Genomic DNA, 12428 nt, shown 5'->3' on the forward strand with positions numbered 1-12428 from the left:
AGACATTTTTACTTGCATATGTTAATAGATTCAGACAAGTTCCACTCAACTTGACATCTGTAAGGCATTCAGTTCAACTAGGAAGTCCTTTAAATGTTTAATCTCTCCCTTCTGCTTCAATTTTTCAGTGCTCTCAGCTGCCCGTATTCTGAGATAAATCTGAACAAAGAACATATCTTGTCAGACCGCTTAAGTGGAGAGATGCCTCTGAATAATCCATCTATGCATTGGAACCGAAAGCCAGAAGTAAATGAAAGATCTCCATCTCCAGTAATCAAGTAACTAATAGCATTCTGCTTTATTTTACAATTCATAGTGCATGAAGACTTAAATAAAGTGCTAATATCCATAGTCCTTTTTTCAATTAGAGCAAATCAGATCTCTGGCTAGCATATTTGTAACTTCAGTTTTATTTCTAATAACGGAGAATAATACTAAAGTTTAATCTATATTCGAATGATTTACATCACCTGCATCTTATTCCCCTCCCCCCCCCCATTTACTTGAAGGAGCTTTTATTCATAGAAGGAATTGTGCTTATGGAAGGATCCCTTTCCATATACGGTAAAATTATTCTGTGAGCCCAGCTCCTCCATGAGTGGAAGTTAGATCTAATTGGGGGAGAAAACATAAGATTAATAAGTCAACATCTGGTTTGTGTGTCGTATTTTCCAAACGACTATCCCGCTCAAATTGTAAAATGATAGGAGTAACAGATCAGGAAATGTTTATTCATTATGTTCATATTGTATAGCGTTCAGCTTTGATATTAAGACTTCAGTGCTGTGATTAATTTTGACATAAGCTAGGATTTTAAAAGCTTGTCCTTTTATTTTTAATCAGTAATAGAAAATGTCCTAGTCCCACTGACTTGAAATCTTCAGCTCATCTCTATTCATCAAAGCAGGAAGAAACAGAGGTGAAACCTCTTTGCAAAAAGCCTCTAATGTGTGATGTCAAAGAAAAGAATTACAGGTATCCTTTCAGATATGTTTAAAGTATGGAATACTCTGGCTCTAATGCTCATAAACCTGGCGCCAGTAATTGCTTCCTTGAATTAAGTGCTTTGTTCACACCTCCTAATAGTTAGATGTACAGTATCATATAAATGATGCACTCTGCTAATCTGTTAGCTAAATTGCTAGGAGACTCCTATAAATAACGTGCTTTCAGATTGGTATTGCTTGGTTCTGTATATTGTGGTGTTTCTAGTAAATGATGGTGCAAGTTAGGCAGAAATGACAGGGAAGTTCAGGAATTATTTGTGCTTGGCAAATAAATTGGTGTTTATGATTCAGCAAAGTGGGGTGAAGAGGGTCCCATGCATCACAGCAGGTTAACACTTGCAGATCTCTCCTTTAGGACAAAACAGTGGCAGCTGCAGGGGATCCAGGCACCTCCAAACGTGCGTGCACACCCACCCACCAGGCACTCCCAAACACATACACAAAGACTCCCAGACACCCCCACCCCTGGCAACTCTTAAAACAGGGCCACACACCCCCAGGCACTCGCCACCAGCCTGTTTAGGCAATTTACGGGCCTCCAATCTGCCCAGGCTGCTGCTGCCGCCACTCTGCCCCTCTGCTCCTAGCTCCTTAGCCAGCCTCTCTTGCTGCCCCTGGATTATCTCTTGAGTAAGAAAAAATACTTGCAGAAGGGAGGGAAGATAATCCAGGGCAGGACATTATCTCCCCACCCTGTGCAGGATTATCCTGTTCCCCTCCTCACTCACCCCACCTCCTCCCGCAAATCCTAGGAGTGGTGTAGGGACAAATCCCACCCACCCCTTTCCCTTTTGCCTTCAGGGACTATTGCACACATTCTGTTTGCCTCCGAAATTGTTTGCTTCTTCATCAGATGAAAGGCACAAATCTTGTGGGTTTGTTTCAATTAAAAAAACAACAACCCTGCCACTTTCCTGCCATCTGCTCAGCTCCCCCACGGCTCACCCCCTCATTCCCTCACTTTGTTTGCCTGCTGTCCTGTCACACGTGTGACCACTTACAAAAATATTATATAGCACACAGATACATATATATATATATATATATATACACACACACATACATACATATATAAGTATGTGTATATCATTGATTAGATTTATATCCTGCCCTTCCTCCCAGTAGGAGCCCAGGGTGGCAAACAAAAACACTAAAAACACTTTAAAACATCATAAAGACAGACTTGAAAATATATTGCAACAAAACATCCTTCAAAACATCTTTAAAAGCATCTTTTTTTAAAAGAGGTTTAAAAACTTTTTTTTAAAAAAGCTTTAAAAACATCTTAAAAAGCAATTCCAACACAGACTGAGATAAGGTCTCTACTTAAAAGGCTTGTTGAAAGGAAAAGTTCTTCAGTAGGTGCCGAAAAGATAACACAGATAGTGCCTGTCTAACATTTAAGAAGAGGGAATTCCAAAGGATAGGTGCTCCCACACTAAAGGTCTGCTTCCTATGTTGTGTGGAGCACACCTTCTCATGAGATGGTATCTGCAGGAGGCCCTCACCTGCAGAGTGTAGTGATCAACTGGGTATATAAGGGGTAAGATGATCTTTCAGGTATCCTGCTCCAAAGCAGGGCCGGATTAAGCTGAGGAGGGCCCCTAGGCTGATTCTGTGCCGCCCGCCATCCCATCCCATCCCATCCGCTTCACCTACCTTTCCGCTTTTTTTGCGGCTGTGTGCACTGCGCACACAGGTTTGCCATCAATCAAGATGACGGCTGAGGTTTCCCTAAGGGGCTGAAGCCTCTGCCGCCATCTTGGTTGATGGCAGCAATGCGCACGTGTATTCCCTTAGGGAAACCTCGGCCGCCATCTTGATTGATGGCAAACCGCAAAAAACAGCGGAGAAAAAGGTAAGTGAAGCGGGGGGATGGCGGGTGGTTTGGAAGCTCTTGTCCCATGATCCCCGGCTCCTGTCCTGCTTCCGTGAATCGCGGGCCCCCAAGAGCTCCGGGCCCTTAGGCTTCAGCCTACTAAGACTAATGGATAATCCAGCCCTGCTCCCAAGCTGTATAGGGCTTTGTACACCAAAACCAGCACCTTGAACTTAGCCCGGTAGCTAAAAGGTAGCCAGTGCAATTCATTCAGTAGAGGGCTGACATGTTGGCAATACTCTGCCCCAGTGAGCAGTTGTGCTGCTGCATTTTGCACCAGCTGCAGTTTCTGGACCAAGCTCAAGGGCAATCCCACATAGAACACATTACAGTAATCCAGTCTGGAGGTTACCAGTGGTCAGGCTATCCCGATCCAGCAACGGCTGCAGCTGTCTTACCAGCCAAAGCTGGTAAAAGGCACTAAGCCACTGAGGTCACCTGGGCCTCTAGCAACAAAGATGGATCCAGGAGCACCCTCAGACCATGAACCTGCTCTTTCAGAGGGAGTACAACCCCATCCAAAACAGGCCACTGACCAATTATCTGAACTTGGGAACAACTAACCCACAGCACCTGCATCTTGCTATAATTTAGAGTCAGTTTATTGGCCCGAGTCCAGGCAGCTGTCCAGGGATTGTACGGCCTCTTCTGATTCAGATGTTACAGAGAAATAGAGCTGGGTATCGTCAGCTTACTGCTGACAACTCCAAATGTGATGACCGCTCCCAAGGGCTTCATACTGATGTTAAACAGCATGGGGGACAAGATGGTATGCTGCGGCACCCCACAGCACAGCTGCCAGGAGGCCAAGAGACAATCACCCAATGCTGTTCTCTGAAAACGACCCTTGAGGTAGGATCGGAGCCACTGTAAAACAGTGCTTCTGATACCCATCTTACCAAGTCAGCCCAGAAAGATATCATGGTCAATGGTATCAAAAGCCACCGAGAGATCAAGAAAGAATAACAGAGTTGCACTACCCCTGTACCTCCTCCCAATAGAGGTTATCTATCAGGGCAACCAAAGCCGATTCCCATAACCAGGCCTGAACCAACCCAGATTGGAATGGGTCAAGATACTCTGTTTCATCCAAGAGCACCACACCCCTCTTGATCATCTTCCCTAAACAGGGTAATTTTGACACGGTGGTAGTAGTCACAAACCAATGGTCCAGGGTGGGCTTTTTTAGGAGCGGTTGCATCACCGCCTCTTTCAGAGTGGCTGGAACCACTCCCTCCTGCAATGATGTGTTGACCACATCCTGGATCCATCCGGTCAAACCCCCTCGGCAAGCTTTAATAAGCCAAGAAGGGCAAGGGTCGAGACGACACGTTGCTGGCCGCATCAATGCAAGCACCTTGTCCACGTCATCAGGCCGCATCAACTGAAACTGTTCCCAAGAAGTTGCAGCAGACGATGCACTGGATGCCTCACTGGGGACTGCAGTAGATGTGGATGGGGCATCAAGATTGCTGTGGAGGCGAGCAACTTTCTCCTCAAAGTGCCTTGCAAACAGTTCATAGTGGGCTTCCGAAGGGTCTAAAACTCCATTTCCTGGAGTTGGTATCAACAAACCCCTCACAATACAGAAAATATATATAGTATATATACACATGCACACCCATACCAGTGTTCTCAATAGATAAACAACACAGTGTGTCAACATTTTCAGACTTTCATAAGAACATTTTGAATGCAAACATTTAGGCTAGAGGTTAGCATCTGTTTACAAGCACAATGGCTCAAATGACTTTTTGAGTCCTAGATGAGTCAAGAGGCACTTAGCTGTCAACAGTTCTCTTGCTAACTGAGTACTTTTTCTTTTGAACAAGGGAAATTGAAGGTACTTACCCGAGATACAGGCCGTGTAGCTTCCTTCTGTGGAAACTAGAATGCCATAACTGAAACTAGCCCTGTAAAGCATTCCAGATAAATGTATTAACTTCCTGGTATATGTGACCTTTAGTGTGGCAGCACCTACCCTGTGGAACTCCCTCCCTTTGAATATTAGGCAGGCACCATCTCTGCTATCTTTTCGGCCCCTTTTGAAGACTTTCCTCTTTCAACAAGCCTTTTAAGTTTAGACCTATCCCAGTCTGCATCTGTGTCAGAATTGTTTAATATGTTTTTTAATGATGTTTTTAACCCTTTTTTAAAGTTGTTTTTTAAAAATGCTTTTAATGCTGTTTTGTTAATGTATTTTAAGATCTGTTTTTATGATGTTTTAAAGTGTTGTAGTGCTTTGTTTGCCGCCCTGGGCTCCTGCTGGGAGGAAGGGTGGGATACAAATTAAATAAATAAATAATAATAATATGTGTGACCCTTTTTGGCGAGCAGCATACATTTTTTCAACCTTTTTTAAATACTGGGTCAGCCTGCTGGATCAGGCCAGTGACCCATCTAGTCCAGGATCCTGTTCTCACAGTGGACAATCAGATGCCTCTGGGAAGCCTGCAAGGAAGATCTGGAATTGGGCACATGACAAGTAATAGGTTTTAATTACACTAATCAATGTAATGAATTAGAGGTATTATACTTACAGTTCTTCAAGTAGAGAAAAAGGGAAAGGAAACTTTACCAGGAAAGGACAAAGGACCATGCTCTAGTTCACCCAGCAGAACAGGAAGGGGACAGGCTTGAGTGACCAAGGAGTGGTGGTCAACTGTCTAGGAGAAGTGTCTTTTATATGGTTTTATATACATTAAACTTATCAATATTAATCAAGTTTCAAAAACTGATTGGCTACAATTTAAGACCTCCCAAAGTGCAACCCCTTCATTTTCATAAAAATCCTCCCCTTATTCCAGTAAGGCCTGACTCCTAATGACATGGGTGTCTGATTATAAACGTTCCAGAATATCTCAACTGCTTTTGACCACAGGACCAGTTGCTACTGATTTACTTATCCCTTTTATAATTTTCCATCACTGAGCCATTGGTGGCCGGCCAATATTTTAACCACATGTTCCTAACTTGTTCCTAACAAGATGTACTCAGGTATGTCCATCTTGATATTAAATCCCCTCCCCTATCTCTTGAAAGCTCTAGCCATATTTATGAATTCCCTAACTCTATATAAGCATAACTATCACGTGTATAATTATAAAGCCCTTCACCTATGAATATATATAAATGATGACGCTCAACTATAACCATGAAGCACCCAGAGCACCCACTGTCCTTCTTTGTTTGCTGTGCAGGTGCTTCCCCCATGCTTTCTATTACTTGTAGTCCTATGGTCCTGTACTCATAGAATAAAACTTTTTATCAGAGCATTTCAGGCATGTTTAAAACGATTTCAAACATTTTTATCTATCTTTATAATATCTTGACTAGCTCCCTCCATTAGAAAAACAATTGTGAGTTGCAGGTTCATGTGTATGATATTACAAAATGGCAGTTGCTGTTTGATTTGTAGCATAGTACATTTTGCATCAGATGTGGCAAGATACAGCTAACCACAGGCTTTCCAAATGATCTCTTGCAATACCAAGTGAGGTGGCCTGTCACATAGGCTTCATTCTGCTTACTTGACATTACTGTGGGCCTAATATTCTGGCTATACTATAGCTAATAAATGTCTGATATTTTCTCCTTTACAGTATCCAATGTGTTCCTCTGCTGTTTGATCCAGTAAAAATGCTGTAAGAGGAAAAAGGAGGGTGGCAATTTTTGTTGATTTCCCTACACTCCCCCATCAAATCTGCTCCAGAGGATTGAGGAACCCATTGCAACAGTGTGGGAGGTGGCACAAGAGGCTTTGGGAGAAAGGGGAAAATTGCAAAAACTACCTCGTATCTCTTTCTACTCACTGAAGTCTCTGATGGATCAAAGAGCCTTCTGTCAGCAGAGGGATACAACCCCATTTTTTATTTCTAGAGGTCTGTACAAATTGTTACAGTAGGGCCCCGCTTTGTGGCGCTCCGCTTTGCAGCATTCCACTGATATGGCGGTTGTCAATTGCAGAAAGGCCCCACTCCTACGGTGTTTGTTCCACTTTTATGGCATTTTTTGGGCATTGGGCGCCATTTTAGACAATATTAGTCAATGCGTTCCGCTTTATGGCAGATTTCGCTTTGAGGCAGCGGTCCGGAACGGAACCTGCCGTATGAGTGGGGCCCTGCTATACTATAATGTTGAAATTCTTTTTAGTGTTGTGAAGCCAAGTAAGATTGTTTGGTGGTTATTGTATATTCTATAGGCCATAGGCTTATTCCTTCTACAGTTTTTAAATAATTTCATGTCTATATTATAAAATTCACTAATTGGCAAAAAAAAAACCTTGTGGTTTAATTATCCTCCTGGGTAATTTCAATGCAAGAGTTGGGCATGATTTCGATTTATGGCCAGAAACCACTGGGAAAGAAGGAGTTGGCAGTTGCAGCCTGAATGGAATTCTACTTCTCACTAAATATGCAGAGCATAATCTTCTCATTACAAACACGCTCTTTCGCTAGAAAAATAAATTTAAAACATCATGGAACCACCCTCGGTTGAAACACTGGCATCTCCTGGATTACGTAATTATCCGTGCTAGAGATCATCATCATGTACTCCTCACTAGGGTCATGATGAGTGCCAATGACTGCTGGACAGATCAATGCTTAATTCAGTTCACTATGGCTTTAATGTTCCTCAACGTAGGCTCTTAGAAAGAAAACCAAGGCTTACAAAGAACACCTGTGCCTTCCAAGATCCCTTTAAGCGAGCTTGTTTTCAAACAACGCTTAAGAAATATCTATCTATGGAACTCCCTGAAAATGTCGAGGAACACTGGATTAAGACTTCCATTATTGCAGCATGTGAACAAACTATTGGATACCAAACTAAGAAACATCAGGATTGGTTTGATAAGAATGATACTGAGATTCAAAGTATCAACAAAAAAAGGAAAGCCTTCCAGATATGGCAGAACGACATTAACTGTGCTGCTAAGAAGAAAATCTATGCCAGTGCAAAGACTGAGGTCCAACAAAGAACTAGAGACCTTAAGAATCCCTGGTGAATAAAGAAAGCCCAAGAAATCCAGCATTTTGCAGATTCTCATGATATATGGGACTTTTTTAATGCCACAAAGGCCATGTGTGGACCAACAATCGATGGTACCAATCCTTTACATTTAGTGGATCATACCAAACTTCCCAGTCAACACTACAGCCCCCCTTCACATATCCTTCATAGTAATTTAATTGCTTCACCACATTCTTCAGCACTGAATTAAATTACAAGGAGGGATACGGCAGTGCTTCATTGCTGATAAATGTAGTCTTAGATTACTGCTGGTGGTGGGTTGGGTTTTTTAATTGAACTATGTTTTGGTCCAGACCTTGTTAGTTGTTTTCCATGGTCACCTGCATTGCTTCATGCTGCAGGATGTCTTTTTCCCCAGTAATGCACTTACTTATGAGCCATACTGTTAACATAGCCGTGAGTTGCTATTTGACAGTTGACACAGGAAATACTCATAAAACTGGCTTCCATTTCTGTTAATGTTCTGTAAAAAGTTGCACACTTTTATAGATATTACAAAATACTACATGTATTAGAAAATTGTTGGTTAGTTTTTGTGTTTCAGCTTGGAGTCATCCAGCAATTAAAGACTTACTACAGACCTCTGTAATATGGATCTTTCTCCTCCATTCCTTCTATCCTCACAACAACCCTGTAAAATAAGTTATGTGACATGAGAGTGACTGGCCCAAGTGGCAATCTCCATCCAGCACTCTAACCCTGCTGGCTCTTCCAGATCAGTGGTGTCACTAGGGTTGGTGTCACCCGGTGCGGTAACTCATGGTGTCACCCCCATGGACCTCCTACCGTACCAGACCATACAGAATCCTTAGTAATGTTTTTGTACTAATGTTACTCGTAAATTGTAATTCCCATATATCACTGAATGTAATAGCACACACACACAGAGCCAGCTGTGGGATCGTCACACAAACAACCTAGAACATTTTTCCCTTTCACAAGGACATGCAAAAGATTGAACCCAGGACCTTCTGCATGCAAAGCACATGCTCAGCCTACCACTGAGATATAGGGTAGAAAAGTACTCACTGTTCTGCTGGCCTGGGGATAATTCTGAGGGCCAGTGGGAACCACAGATGTGATGGGAGGCAGGGAGAAGTGAGTGGGCAAAGAGTGCAGGTGCAATGCTGAGGTGCCATCTCAGCAAAACTTGACGCCAGTCCTAGTGGGTAAGCCCCATTCAACAGGGTGGGATCTACTTCTGAGTAAACATGCACAGGATTGCAAGGTGGGGAGGAGCAGCAAATCCCCCTCCCTCAACCCCAGCTTAGCCCTTCCCTACTTTAAAGTTGACAATGAGGACACTGAACTTGTCAAGGATTATCAATACCTTGGCACAGTCATTAACCAAAATGGAGACAATAGTCAAGAAATTAGGCTAGGACTGGGGAGGGCAGCTATTGGAGAACTCACATGCAAATATGTATCACTGAACACTAAAGTCAGGATCATTCAGACGATGGTATTCCCCATCTCTATGTATGGATGTGAAAGTTGAACAGTGAAAAAAGCGGATAAGAGAAAAATCAACTCATTTGAAATGTGGTGTTGGAGGAGAGCTTTGCGCATACCATGGACTGCGAAAAAGACAAATAATTGGGTGGTAGAACAAATAAACCAGAACTATCACTAGAAGCTAAAATGATGAAACTGAGCTTATCATACTTTGGACACATCATGAGAAGACATGATTCATTAGAAAAGATAATAATGCTTGGAAAAACAGAAGGAAGTAGAAAAAGAGGAAGGCCAAACAAGAGATGGATTGATTCCATCAAGGAAGCCACAGACCTGAACTTACAAGATCTGAACAGGGTGGTTCATGACAGATGCTGTTGGAGGTCACTGTTACATAGGGTCACCATAAGTCGTAGTCGACTTGGAGGCACATAACAACAGCAAAATACTGTGAAATACAATCAAATGAGAGCAGAAGAGTCCCCAGCCCCTTCAAAGGGGGGAAAATGCCATTCTAAATCCCCAAGAGCAACATGTGGCACCCAGGCAGCAAGATACACTGCCCCTGCCGTGGGAAGCTCTCCTAGGCCGTGACAAACCTCGACGCCCTTCCTGGGCCTGCCGTGGAGAAGGTTAAGGAAGGGGAGGCAGCATCCCTCTTTCCTTTCTTCCCCCAGGCAGGCAGGCAGGCAGGCCTCGGATGCCCTCCACCAGCTCTGCCACCTAGAGCCCCACGTTCCCACTCCTCCTCACCTGTCTCTCCCTCAGCTCGGCGGCAGCGTCGTCGTCTCTGCCTGGGAGCCCCTGTTGCGGCCGCTCCTGCCCAGCGGCGCCCACAGCATGAGGGGTGAAGCGGGGCTTCCTTTCCGGAGCAAGGGAACCGGCTCTGGGGCTAAGGAGGAGCCAGCCTGGCCTGGCCTGGCCTCACCGCCACCGCCTCTTCGCAGCTCCTGCTGAGGCTGCCAGGCCGCTCGGGTGCCGTCTCCTAGCAACCGTGCCTGGCCCCGCCCGCTCCCGAAATGGCACCCAAGCGGCCTGGCAGCCTCAGCAGGAGCCGCGAAGAGGCGGTGGCGGTGGAGGCCAGGCCAGGCCAGGCAGGCAGGCTCCTCCTTAGCCCTGGACTCCCCCCGGGCCCCCGGAGCTGGAGCACTGACAAGCTAAGCGGCTGGATTGGGGAGGAATCGGCCGCTCGGCTGACCCGCTTCCCGGTGCCTAGGGGTGGGGCGGCTCTGGGTGTCACCCCTCTCTTGGTGTCACCCGGGTGCGGGCCGCACCGCCCGCACCCCCATAGTGATGCCCCTGTTCCAGATATATTAATGCATCTCCTTAACTTTCTATAGATAATTTTGTTTTATCTGATGTACAATTGGAGGGAGAAATATCAATAATTTAAGATATGCAGACAATACCATACTACTAGCAGAAACCAGTAATGATTTGAAATGAATGCTGTTGAAAGTTAAAGAGGAAAGTATAAAAGCAGGACTACAGCTGAATGTCAAGACTAAAGTAATGATGACAGAAGATTTATGTAACTTTAAAGTTGACAATGAGGACATTGAACTTGTCAAGGATTACCTTGGCACAGTCATTAACCAAAATGGAGACAATAGTCAAGAAATTAGAAGAAGGCTAGAACTGGGGAGGGCAGCTATGAGAGAACTAGAAAAGGTCCTCAAATGCAAAGATGCACCATTGAACACTAAAGTCAGGATCATTCAGACCATGGTATTCCAGATTTCTATGTATGGATGTGAAAGTTGGACAGTGAAAAAAGCGGATAAGAGAAAAATCAACTCATTTGAAAGAGAGTTTTGTGCGTACCACAGACTGCGAAAAAGACAAATAATTGGGTGTTAGAACAAATTAAACCAGAACTATCACTAGAAGCTAAAAGGATGAAACTGAGGTTATCATACTTGGACAAATCATGAGAAGACATGATTCATTAGAAAAGATAATAATGCTTGGAAAAACAGAAAGAAGTAGAAAAAGGGGAAGGCCAAACAAGAGATGGCTTGATTCCATAAAGGAAGCCACAGACCTGAACTTACAAGATCTGAACCAGGTGGTTTATGACAGATGCTATTGGAGGTCACTGATTCATAGGGTCACCATAAGTCGAAATCAACTTGAATGCACATAACAACAACAAACATTCTATTCATATGCATATTTACTTGGCAGTAAGTCCTATAGAGTTAATTGGCACTGACTCCCATGTACGATTGTAGTGTCAGAAAGATTCCTATCAAAACAGATGCAAACATTTGCCCTCCTTTTTCATCTGCATGGCTAATTTTAAAGTGCTGGTGCTGTGGCATACAGTAGCAGTCACTAGTAGACTATTCAGAAGGCTATTCAGTATAGAATTGCTGTACTACATTTTATTAGAATGTAATAAGCATGTTGCAGCTTCAGTGGGGGATCTCTGAGGCCTTATGTTTGACTATCCTGTAGCAGAATATTCCATATGAAGGTGATAGGAATTGTTTACACTATCATCTTTAATTAATTAGGGGATGCCAGGCAACCAAGGATTTTGCTAAGAGAGATAGTTGTGCGGGAAGGAAGATGGAAAGTGAAGAGTCATCTCTAAATGAAGCCAAAGGTAAATTCATCATGTTATATCTGTCAGTCTACAGTTCTTTTAATGACACAAATTAATACTTTAAGCTGACATTTATGGGATATTTCACCAGTATCCATCCCCAATTAAATCTGAACTAACCTGTATTGCAATCATGAATTGGTCCTAAGGCAGGCTTAGGACTAACATTTTTTGGCTCAAGGACTACATTTACTTTTGGCCAACCCTCTAAATGCTGCATGCCTGTGTTAAGAGTGCCCAAAACTTGGTATGACCGTTCCACACTGATACATGTACACAACTCTCTGCATGGAGGGCTGGAGTCTCCACAGACTTCTTTTTTATACTAATGCTATTTTGCAATAATAAATTACACCAGCTGAGTGTATTGGACTGAAAAAATACATTTTCCAAGTGTGGTCCAGTGTGGTTAGAGCAGCTTTTCCCAACCAGTGTGCCTCCA

At 43.6% G+C, this 12428-nt stretch overlaps 1 protein-coding gene across 10 annotated transcripts in view; it reads left to right on the forward strand.

Annotated features, from left to right (window-relative positions):
• Window positions 1-12428, forward strand: part of L3MBTL3 (L3MBTL histone methyl-lysine binding protein 3) — a 145056-nt gene that overhangs the window by 125123 nt on the left and 7505 nt on the right. For all 10 annotated transcript variants that reach the window (XM_061623832.1, XM_061623833.1, XM_061623830.1 and 7 more), the window contains 3 exons: window positions 129-278; window positions 844-975; window positions 11895-11986. In XM_061623832.1, the coding sequence (XP_061479816.1) occupies window positions 129-278; window positions 844-975; window positions 11895-11986 (374 nt within the window). The remainder of the gene's footprint in view (window positions 1-128; window positions 279-843; window positions 976-11894; window positions 11987-12428) is intronic.

This window comes from Rhineura floridana, chromosome 4 (assembly GCF_030035675.1).
Source record: "Rhineura floridana isolate rRhiFlo1 chromosome 4, rRhiFlo1.hap2, whole genome shotgun sequence".
Lineage (NCBI taxonomy): Eukaryota > Metazoa > Chordata > Lepidosauria > Squamata > Rhineuridae > Rhineura > Rhineura floridana.